Source organism: Podarcis erhardii (assembly GCF_964252035.2).
Source record: "Podarcis erhardii genome assembly, chromosome: 3".
Classification (NCBI taxonomy): Eukaryota; Metazoa; Chordata; class Lepidosauria; order Squamata; family Lacertidae; genus Podarcis; species Podarcis erhardii.
Window position 1 is genome coordinate 76,862,100 of NC_138507.1, and position 12,300 is coordinate 76,874,399.

The window sequence follows — 12,300 nt, forward strand, 5'->3', positions numbered from 1 at the left end:
TCACAGCTTAGTACTTCTCCACAGCCTAGCAGCTGCTTACTTGTGGGAGAGGCAGGCAAGTGTCCAAACAAAACTGAAAGTGATGAGGCTTTGCTTCCCATGATGTACACCCATCCCGTTTGTCTCTCTCTCAACTCTGGGTACATAGGCTTTTGAAACAATGCAAAAACCTGTTCACCAGAGAGGAAAGTGGGGATGTGTGTGTACACAGAAGTGGTGATTCCTGCCTTAAACAAGTTGTTCTCATGCATGTTATCTCTCTTGCAGAGCAAACATCAGAGCCCAGTTGTCCCCTAAAATTTATTATGTTACAAGCTTTGGTGCGTTACAGTCCGCTTAATCAGATGCATATATGTACATGCCCATTTCTCAGGCTAACACTTTATGAAGTGGATTGTAGTCCATGAAAGACCCAGTGTTATATAGTGGTTAGTGTCTGAATAGGAAACCTGGGCTCAGATCCCAACTTGGACACAAGGCTCACTGGGTCACTGCCTCTCAGCCTAACCTACCTCACAGGTTTGTTGTGCGGATTAACCGAGGAGGGGAAGAGCCGTGTAGGCCGCCTTGAGCTTCTTGGAGAAAAACATTATACGGGTGGGCATCCAGCTGTCTCAGGGGACAATGGAAGCGTGCACCTTCCGTGTAAAGTCAAACCTCTGTGGAGTTTACAGCGCCCATGACACCTTCGACAGAGGGGTTCATGATTTGAGCGAGAAATAAGTGCCATAAATAACTGAATAAAAGTAAGCCATAATAATGTTCAAAACAAAATAAAAAAATTCCTTCCAGTAGCACCTTAAAGACCAACTGAGTTAGTTCTAGGTATGAGCTTTCGTGTGCATGCACACTTCTTCAGATATCTGAAGAAGTGTGCATGCACACGAAAGCTCATACCTAGAACTAACTCAGTTGGTCTTTAAGGTGCTACTGGAAGGAATTTTTTTATTTTGTTTTGACCATGGCAGACCAACACGGCTACCTATCTGTAACCATAATAATGTTGATAGACTTTTAAGAGGCCAGGAGGGGACTCTCTTTAAGCGATGCATGCTTCCTCAGAAGCAGGTCCCACTGTGTTCGGTGGAACTTACTCCCGAGTAAGTGAACGTGGGGTCGTCGCAGCCCAAGCCTGCGAAAAAGAGCGAGCAGCTGTCCATCGCAAAGCGGGCAATGGAGCAGAAGAGACGAAAAAAGGGGAGAGAGAGGCTGGCAGCCGAAGCACCGCGGGCTCTTTTCCCCGCTGCCGAGAGCGCGCGGCTGGAGGGAGGGAGGGAGGGAGGAAGGGAGCGCCAGGGCTCCCGCTAGGGCAGGCCGCTTCCCCGCCGCTACCCGGACGGAGGCCCCCGCCATGGCCAAGCACGTTTTCCTGACGGGACCGCCAGGTAACCCAACCCGGCGGAAGCGGAGAGGAAGGAAGGAGGGCGGGAGGCCCTGCCTGGGCAGCGGCCCGGTGCTGCGAGGCTCCAGGAAGGGACGGCGGAGGCAGAGCTCGGCTGAACCCAGGCCTCCTCTTCCGCCGCCTCCTCCCGGGGAGAAAGCGGAGCCGTGCCTCGGCTCCTTCCTGCCTGCCAGGGGCGAACTTACTTCCGAGTAAACGTGCTTAGGGCCTCACGCTCCCCCGCCCATTCCCACGATCGCCCTTCCCTGGCGTGTTTTGAGTCGCCTGCACGGTGTGGTTTCTATCCCGAAACCTTTTTAAACGGGAAAGGTTTGCGTTTAAGCGCGCAGGCTGCAATCCTAGGTGCACCCACTTAACTTGGCAAGAAGCCCCATGGAACCCGGTGAAATTTACAAGAAAATAAAATCTGAGTGGTGATAGTGTGTAGCTGGGGCGGGGAACCCTTTTCAGCCAGAAGGCTTCACTCCCTTCTGGACGACCTTTCTTTTTTTGGGGGGGGGGGAGGGTACATGCCAGGGGCAAAATTGGACAGAGCAATGAATGCAGATTTCAGTTTTGCACACCAGGCTAAAGTCCACACTGGCGCTTGTGCATCCATCTCTGTCCTGGAAGCCAGAGGCATTATGAGAGATCAATGCTGCGCACGCAAGGAGGAAGTTCCAAGATGCTTGGTCTCCAGGCTTCAGGTTCTCTGCCCTGCTTGTATTATAAACCTGAAATTAACCTTGTTGAGTTCAGTGGGGTTATTCTGAAGTACAGTGGTACCTCGCGTTACATATGCTTCAGGTTACATACGCTTCAGGTTACAGACTCCGCTAACCCAGAAATATTACCTCGGGTTAAGAACTTTGCTTCAGGATGAGAACAGAAATCGTGCTCCGGAGGCGCGGCAGCAGCAGGAGGCCCCATTAGCTAAAGTGGTGCTTCAGGTTAAGAACAGTTTCGGGTTAAGAACGGACCTCCGGAGCGAATTAAGTACTTAACCCGAGGTACCACTGTAACTACATAAAGAATTACAGCCTTGTAGTGCAATACTATGCATGCTTATTCAGAAGTGAGTGCTACTGCATTCAGCGAAGTTTACTCCCAGGGAAGCAGGCGCAGGATTGCAGCCTGACATAATTTAGCCCCCAGTGTAGAAGGCATGGTTAGGATTGGTTGTAAGCCTGTTCTGCTTTAAATGCCAGTACTAAATAAAGGAAGTCTTTTGCACTGTTTGTGAGAGACGCTTCTCTCCGGTAATATTTATCTATATAACAGCACATAACTCATTTTATCATCTTTACTAGACACCTGCTGCTAAGAAAATTGCCTGATTACTTCAGATATTTGGAATTCCGCCTCCGCTTTCCACATTGCTTCTGAGCCCCATTATCTCTTTTGTTCCAGATCCAAATATGTCTACCGAAAAGTATTCCAGAAAGACACTCCCCCAATAGTATAGTGTTTGAATTAAACCAGGCTTCTGTTGTCTTAGTATTGTAGGTTGCAAATAGGTATGTCCTTTTCTCTGTAAATAATATAGTGGTACCTCGGTTTAAGCCCTGTTTACGAACTATTCGGTATACAAACTCTGCAAAACCGGAAGTAGTGTTCCGGTTAGCAAACTTTACCTCGGTCTACGAATGGTGGAAGGGCACCGGCGGCGGGAAGCCTCCTTAGGGAAAGCGTGCATTGGTTTAAGAATGGCTTTGGTTTAAGAAGGACTTCCAGAACGGATTCAGTTCGTAAACTGAGGTACCACTGTACAATAATGATAATATCAAACCTTAGCATTTAAATGTTTTCCACTCAAGACTGCAGCACTGTGCACACAGAGTGTGGTCTACTTCTGAATAAGTATGCATAGTATTGTGCTGCAGTATCTATTCTGTTACTCCATGAAAACACACAGTTGTTTGTAATTTACGGAAGAAATGTGGAATTGGATTTATCTGACAAAACACATTTAAATATTTTACAGATCTCGCATATTGCTATCATTATTAAGGTTAATTTCTTTTTCTTTCCTTATAACTCATGCCACATTTTTTGATCCTTTTTGAAACCCTATCTGCCCATCAGTTAAAGTGCAAGCACCCGTTCTTCCCATTAACATTTAGTTTGTGTGACTTAATTATTAAAAAATGATTTAGTACATCAGATCTAAATAATATACAATTATCACTGTCCTCCTCTTTTATTGGAGTAAATTGGATTCCTGAAAATTTAAATTATGAGCCAAGGAAACAGTCATTTATCAGTGGATGTTAATATGATTATACAAGATGACGGCAATAGAGCTTGGGGTGGGTGGATGTTACATTAATAAGCAAAACTCTTTTTATTGTGTAGCATTCTAGAAGATGCAGAAATTGAGATGATGGCCCTCATTTATCACTTCTGGGGATATTTGTCACTGGGGATATTTGTAATAGAGAGGGTTACAAAATACCTAAGCAGATGCTCTTCCATTTTTTTAGACTGTCCCTCTCTCTTAAAAACTGACACTTGGGAATGCATCCAAAAAAAGACAATGGATATATATGCAATGACCTAATGTGTTACTTGCCTGGGAGCTCCAAAATGCAAACGGCACAGCCTTGACCATTTCCCCCCTGAAACAAATGGGGAACAATCTGATCACAGTGTGTAGGATCATGTGCCCGGTAGACCAGACCCATTGTGTCATGTCTTCATGTTTCCATCTCATATTTTTGCCATGATAAGGGGCACAAAGACTTACAATAATGATGACTCTGGTGTGTATGGTGAATTCTTCTCAGCATAACTTGCAGTGCAGGCTGCCACAACTGGAGGCCAATTTGGATGAAGCATCCATTGCAAGGGCAATGTGTGCTTCTGTTAGGAAGAAGGAGCCAAAGGAGTCCAGAAATACATATGTGTATTTGTTTTGTTGCACATCCATGATACTGAAGACAAGGCTTAAAAAGCACTCTTCTTGTTATAGGAATTGGGAAAACAACGCTGATCCAAAAAGTCACTGAAGTTTTAAAATCATCCGGTATCCCTATTGATGGATTTTATACAGAAGAAGTGAGAGAAGGTGGCAGGAGAATAGGATTTGATGTTGTCACTCTGAGTGGAAGAAGAGGAATTTTGTCTAGAGTTGGGTATGACGTTTGAAATTCACATTCTGTCACCTGATCTGGGAACGCCTTTGTAGAATGCACAACTGCCCTTTGCAGCTCCTGTGCTGCTCATTCAAGGGTAGCTGGAATCAGATGAACCGTTGAAGTGGTGAATAAGATTGTGAAGTTGCTGTGCTGATCTTTAGTGTTGACTTGTTGCTGCTAAACAGCAAAAAACTCTTGTTACAGAAACCAAGCAAAGTATCAGGGCATGCAATAAATGAGAGGCAACAGGCACAGGGATAGCCAGGGTCCACCAGAATGATGTGCAGTGCAAATGACAAGCAACTGTACTCCCAGTTAAAATTTACAGCAAGTTTCTGGAACAATTATATGGGTGTTGAGCCAATCCCACGCCTTTTTTATATCACCCCAGGGCAGTTACCAGTTTTTGTAGAATTCTGTTCTTAGTAGCTGCCACTTTCTGGTTCCAGTTGATGTGTTTCATTGTGATATTGTGCATATATCCCACCAGGATTGCAATATTAGCAACCATCTGAGGCATCTAAGAAAGGTGGGAGGACAATCTAATGTGACTAAAGAGGGGCACTGCAAGGGCATGTGAAAATTTTGACATGCTTCACATAGTCTGAGGGTTATCTGCTAAGGAACAGGGTTCTAGAATGCTTTATTGTTCACTGTGTTGGGTATTTTGTTCCTTCCTTCAGCTCTGGTCCTTCCACAGCAAGGCGTGAATACCGTGTTGGCCAGTATGTAGTGGATCTAATGTCATTTGAACAGTTTGCTCTTCCTTTGTTGAGAAATGTGAGTAATATTTTGGAATTTCTGGAGAACAATATGAATAAATGAATAAAACATGATGAGGAGTTTATAGTGAAATGTCTTGTACTCTTCTATCTTGGTAGAGCTTAGATCCAGCACCCCTTTCCATTGTCAACTCCATTTATGAGTTTTCCCAGCTCCCACCATCCTCCTGTCCCTCTGCACCCACAGCTTCCTACATGTCTGTCTGTCTGTCTCTCCCCACCCCATCCTCTTGCACTCCATGGAAGATGGTGTGTTACCCAGAGTTCTGGTGTGCAGTGTAAGAGTGGACACACAGTGTTTGGAGTCCCCTTCCTCCCAGTTCTCACATTTGGTTTACAAGTTCAGATTTCTGTTCAGCTGCAAAAAGGAACAAATGATTCTCAACACATGGCTTAAAGGACTAGTGGGAAGCTAAAATGCCACTGGAGAAATTTGCAACTGTGTGGGTGACTGTATAACTGCTCTTATTCAGCACCATTTAGGATTGGTAAATGCAATTCCAAAATAAATCAGCGATGTGATCACTAAACAAATTAGAAAACACTTAGTGTCCTGAAAATTCTCCAAACTATATGCTCTACCATAACTCGTTTATCCCGCGGAGCTTATCCAAACACAAAGCGTTTAATTCAGATATGCCTCATTTTAGGAAAGTACAAAGGCATTTCTTGTCATTTTCCTTTTCTTTTAAAAAGCATCATAGAGTATTTAGCAGCAGGGTAATAAGTGGCTTGGACAGTACAATGAACCCCAGAGGGTGAAATAACACCCCTTTAGCTAGTTTCTGTCAACTGTTATTTCAGTAGGTGCAGGACCATATATGTAGTCAGACCAACATAACAATAATTTTAAAAATGATATTTTTTTTGGGGGGGGGAGGATGGGGAGCACCATGTGGGCAGGCAAATAAAGAAGGACATACAGGAACAAAAAGGCATGGCGAAGTAATGTAAAACTATAGTTTGTTAAAGAAATAGGTGATCTGAGCCAGTGGCGTAGCGTGGGTTGTCAGCACCCGGGGCAAGGCAAGTAATTTGCGCCCCCTAACCCCTGGATTTTAGCACTCGAGTGCGAGCGCGCCCCCCCAGATGTTGCGGCCGGCCCCCCTGCACCCCCCACGCTACGCCACTGGGGCTGGGGGCGAGCGAAGGAGCCAAGGACACCCCCCCTTAAGGCTCAGCAGGAATTTATTAAATTTATTATTTGCGGCGCCCCCGCGGGCCGAGGCAGCCGAAGCCCCCTCCCCTCGGGCGCCTCCCCGCCCCCTCCTCTCCTTGGGCTGTAGGTGGAGCCCGCGCTCCGAGGCGCTCCAGATTGGGGCTTGGCGAGCGCCTCTCCTCCCCCCCCCGGCCTGGACCGGGGGCTTCCAGCCGCGCTCCGTCCTCGCCCGACCCCCCCCCAGCTGAGAGTTGCGCTGAGAGCCGGAGCTAGCGGCGCCCCCTTCAGCCGGGAGACCCTCGCCCGCCCGCCGGCTTCCTCTCGGAGGGTGTTGGGGAGCGCAGGGCGCGGCGAGGCCCCTCGGAGCTCTCCTCCCCCCCAGTCGGCAGAAGCAGCCGCCGCCTGTGGCTGGGCCGAGGGGATGGCGGCGGCGGCGGGGTGCGGAGGTGTTGGTGCCGGCGGCGGCGCTGCTGCAGTGGCTGCTCCTCTTGCGAGCAGTGAGTGGAGCGCAGCCGCAGCGGTGGCGGCGGGGGGCGCGCGCGCACTAGGGCGCAAGGGTGGCGGGGGCGGGGAGGCCGGCGGAGGAAGGAACTTGTCCCTTCCCTCTGGACTCGCGCCCCCCCAGAAGTTGCGCCCGGTGCGGCCGGCACCCCTGGCACCCCCCACGCTACGCCACTGATCTGAGCAACCTGCTGGGTTCTTTGTTGTATGACTTGAATCTTAAGCTGCAGTCCAGTACACATTTAACCTGGGAGTAAGGCCCTTTGAACTCAGTATTACTTACTTCCAAGGAAGCACTCATAGAATTGCCCTGTTATAACGATGCATTGCAGTTACACAACTTTTTTTCTCAGAAGTAAAAGCCCCAAGGGTCTGCCCCCTGTAACACACATGAGGTAGAATCTATAGAACACATCCTTTTGTTCTGTAATTTTTATGCTGGAATTTGGAAGCATACAGTTGGCCCTGACCAAAGCATACTGACCAAATTACCAGGGAGGTCAGATCAGTTTAACGTTTAATATTTAATGGAAGATAAAATCCTGAGGATATCCCTGATAGTGACTAAATTTCTATCAGTAGCAGTGAAAACAAGAGAATAACTCGCCATCTGAATCTGGAAGGACTATTTCCAGGGTCAAGCAGAGGTTATTATGTCGCACTTCTGAATATGCTTTGCTCTAAGATTCTGATGTACTGTGTATGTTTTAATTTTATTTCTGGCCTATTGACAGTAATAAATTGAATGAATGATTGACATATTGACTTAATCTACTAAATTTTCTTACTGGTGGCTTCAATCAGATACCTATATTTTCCTTATAGCCTGATCTTGCCAGTAGCACAGCGAAAAAGGTCTGCATAATTGACGAGATCGGTAAAATGGAGCTCTTCAGCCAGTCCTTTATTCAAGCTGTCCGTCAAATTCTGACTGGATCAGGAACTGTGATTGTTGGAACGATCCCAGTGCCTAAAGGAAAGCCCTTGGGGCTTGTGGAGGAGATCAGAAGTAGAAAGGAGGTGAAGGTCTTCAATGTAAGTAGGCTGAAGGTCCACTGAGCAAGTTTTCATCTTTTGCCCATTGTAAAGTCTAGCCCAGTTTTAGCAATCAGCTCTTACCACCATTTGGTTTGTGTTCTGGACAGGATTGCATGTCCTTTGGAGGAATAGGTTTCCTGCTTGTGAGGGGCTCATAGTTCTATCTTTGTCACTAGAGATGATGGGGATTGATCTTGGGATCTTCTGTGGGCTAAGCATGTCCTCTGCCAACAGGATGGTGTGTCCTCATGCACTCGGTTATAGTCATATGTAAACCTTAGCTATGGCGTTCAGCTAATGAAAGTGGCTGGCTACAGAGACCTCTGTTAATGGGTGCACCAGGGGCCTAGCCTGGTCAATTAACTTGAGTTCTTTCCCTTTTGAAAGCCCCTCAGTAAATTAGATATTTTAAGGGAAGACCTTAAAACAAATGCAACACACTTTTTCTTTTTTGCTTGCCACTAGAGGTAGGAAAACATTTCAGATTCCTTGGGACCAGCAATAGCATCAGAAGTGTCCACAAAGCCTACCGCTTTCCACCACATTGCTCTCTTGTTGCTTGTTTGTGTCGGAAGACCTTTTAATTCGTCTCCCTGCATAATAGCTCTTCCTCATGTTTGTTTCTGGCACCTGGTAACAACATGTCAAGGCCTCTTTAGATTGCACCTCACGAAACCAGAAGTACCAGACACAAAATCAATGCAGGCAAATGCCCAAGATGTTCTTGATTCATTTGTGTCAATTTAGTTTGATAGAATCTTCTAAGAATATGGATTTATAGTTCCACTTTCCCTCCCCCTATCTCATCAGCAGCTCCATCCCCAGATTGATTCTGCAAGTTGATCTTTGCCCAAACGTCTTTGGTTTCCCCCCACTTTAAATTGTCCAATGTAGCTCTTGCTAATTTAGGTCATGCATGCTTGGGATGCTCATAGTGTTTTGCCTATAAAAGCTTTCAGCCCTCTGAAAGGAGGATTGTTGTGCCTCCTATCCTTTTCAGGGCCCTCTTTTTCTCTGCAAACATGGCATATATAGTTCACTCATTCATAATTTACACGTCTTGCCTCTCTTTGCTAGTTTGGTAATATGCCATCGACACCCACTGCACCTGGTTGCATATTTTCACATCTGCAGCAGCACATGCAGTCTATTGAACCTGATTGCTGTAAAGCAGTTAACATACAAATCGGGTAATTTGGAGGTGGATACCTTGGGGCCAGAAAGAAAATTTCTCCTATGGGGGAATTACAGTGAAGAAATTATTATCCACTTCCTCAGCCTTCCATATTGACAACTGTCACAATCAGTGTTCGAAACTCCCATTGTTCTATGCCAGGCATAGGAAAACTCGGCCCTCCAGATGTTTTGGGACTACAATTCCCATAATCCCTGACCACTGGTCCAGTTAGCTAGGGATGATGGGAGTTGTAGTCCCAAAAGATCTGGAGGGCTGAGTTTGCCTATGCCTGTTCTATGCGCCTTTTGCGACAGGGAATTTCATTAGCGTGAGCAGTTTCTGAACTCGGGGCGCTGTACTGCACCTAAGATTTCAGATTAAAATTGCTTTTATTTTAAAATAATATTTATTACTTTTAAACACTACAAAAAAGGGAAAGAGAAAAGAAGAAAAAAGAAAACAATACAATACAATGTATAAACATTACACAACACAACACTAACACAATAAACAAAACAAAACAAAACAAAAACAATTTAAAACACACATCTTACCATTTCAATATCTTATCTTTCATTCACTTGTTTCAACGACCTCCTCACATCTCCCTTTTTGTATTCCACTTCTATTAATTGTTTCAGCAAATCCTTTCCATCTTCCTCTATTTTCTGTCATATAATTATCTTAACATATTTTAACCTTATTTTCCCTTTAGTACTCTAATAATCTATTTATACTTAATTCCTTATAACATTTCTACTAAAGCCATATAACTTCATTCCAACATTTTTCTAACACTCATTAATTTTACATTATTTCTATAAATAGTCTTTAAACTTTTTCCAATCTTCTTCCACCGTCTCTTCTCCCTGGTCTCGGATTCTGCCAGACCTTTCCGCCAATTCCATATAGTCCATCAACCTGGTGATCTTCTGTCCGAGGCTCTTAACTCTTTTCTAAGTCCCTTCTGCAAGTCTTCTTCGTGCTTATACAAGAACTTTGCTTTGTCTTCTACTGATCTTATTTTTATTTTCCTTCCTTTGAGGCTGAAGAGTAGATCTCGGGGAAACTCCCTCCTAAAGATGATTTTATTCCTTCTCGACAGGGCAACCAAATCTCCATAGTTAGACCTAAGATCCAAAAGGTATTTCAGGATGTCTTTAAAAATTTCCTCTCTTGACTGTTGTTCTTCTAAGTTCTTCTGGTAGTTCCAACAGTCTCTTATTTCGTTCTTCTCTTTTTTCCCTCCTCTTCCAAGTCTTAAGGCCCTCACAATTTTAGTCTCTTCTTGACCCAAGTCCAGGTCCCAAGAAACAGCAAATTCCTGTGTGAGGAAGTCCATCAAATCCAGTTCAAGCAGGGCTCTGATCCTCAAAATCTGTTTTTCTTTAGATTCAATCATGACAGGCTTCAACTTATGATCATCAAGTTGCGTCTGTGAGGCTGGGACTCTTTCTCTCTCCAAATGTGTTACTTTAGGTTCAACGGCAACAGCTTTCTCCTTAGCCTTCTCCGCAGTTTGCCATGTCAAAGTAGATTCCTGTGTCAATTTCTGGATAGTTTCTGTATTGATGTTCACCTTTTGTCCCAAATTATTTATACTTTTTATATTTAAATCCAGCTTATTGTGAAGCTGTTCCAGTGAGTCATTTATCTTACATAATGCAGCCACTAAGGCCTCTTCTGTCAACATTCTTGACCGATTCAAGGTCAGTCCCAGAATCTCACAGCTTTTTATCTTACAGCTGGAAATTCCCCCAGCTCAGCATTTATAACAGTTTCAAAGGCTTCCTCTAGAGGGAAACAGTTTCTATTTGTATTAGTCCTTTTAAACACAGTTCAAACAATAAAGTTAGTTTCAATTTTCAGTTACTTTTACTCCTTTTTAAGAGCAGACGGAGAGAATGGAAACAATGTATCTCTCTTATTTAGCTAGCTGTCAGCGAACGTTCTATTCACTATCAATGAACAATCCAAAAACGTCAGTCTTACTAGCAGCCCGTTTCCAGGTTTGGAGCGGTGGTATTTTAACTTTCTTCGCTCTCTCCTGCAGGCACACACAATCCAAAACTTCCCCCCTCTTCTCCTGCTTCCAAGGGGGGTTTAATGTTTTCTACCGATGGAAATTTAGTCCTTTACAGTAGGCTTTCCAAGACTTTAGCTTACAGTCTCTTTGCTTCAGTCTATTTACAAAAGGGGAAGGCGGACTTCCTGTTTTGAACCTCCCCGTTTCAGTGCCAAATTAAGACGTTTGAAAATCCAATTCTCCGCTCTACTCACGGGTAGTTGCTTTAAGATCAAATTGTCCACAGGAAAAAGTCAGCGCTCCCCGGCAACAGCTATGCGGCTTCGCTCCGTGGAAGAAGCAGTGAATTTGAAGCACCGCGCCACTCACCCCACGTCGCTCCGGAACCCCGGAACCGGGTTTCCCCATGAGTGGGGGAGGCGCAAAAGGTGCCAGCCGAATCCCACGTTCACAGGCTTCACCCACCTGTGATTTTTAGTGGGTCTCCGCCTTCGCCGTGGCGGCCAGACCCAGATTTCCACGAGGCAAATTCCTCCTGATCAGAGGAATTCTGCCATTACCGGAGGCGCCAACCCGGAAGTCAAGATTTCAGATTAAAATTGCAGAGTGGAAGGAAAGGAGAACCTTTTTCTGCCTCTCTACTTCCAGCTACTCTCTGAAGACTGGAGAAGAGACCCTCTTAAGAATATTAGGGGGGTGGGCAGTGAAAGGACTAGACAATGTGAAAAATGAACATAATATTTTAGCTGCAGTTCATTCATTTTCAGCTTTGTATTCTTGCTATAAAAAAGCACACCTAGACATTCCCCTGATGTGCCCATAACCTAGGTTTAAGGTGCCATTTAGCTCCTAGCTTTCATATCTCAGTTTCTAACACTGGTCACAATAAATGGCCAGCAACGTTAACTAATCCATATTTTTTTTCTGATTCTAGATTACAAAGGAGAATAGAGACAGCATTTTGCAAGATATTGTAGCAGCTGTGCAGAGCTGCCTAAAATGATGCACACCATTTTATGTGTACTTTCCATCCCAGTGCAACCTCCATCTTTTTCTTTTTCAAAATAATGTTTATTAAAGATTTTCCTCGTTTACAAAA

The 12,300-nt window shown here is 45.0% G+C and overlaps 1 protein-coding gene across 1 annotated transcript; it reads left to right on the forward strand.

Moving 5' to 3' along the window:
* Positions 1-1,214: 1,214 nt before the first annotated feature.
* On the forward strand, positions 1,215-12,300 carry NTPCR (nucleoside-triphosphatase, cancer-related). The gene is made up of 5 exons (XM_081855914.1): positions 1,215-1,385; positions 4,353-4,515; positions 5,202-5,298; positions 7,786-7,995; positions 12,136-12,300. The coding sequence occupies exons 1-5, from the start codon at positions 1,352-1,354 to the stop codon at positions 12,202-12,204; spliced, it is 573 nt and encodes a 190-aa protein (XP_081712040.1). The 5' UTR covers positions 1,215-1,351; the 3' UTR covers positions 12,205-12,300.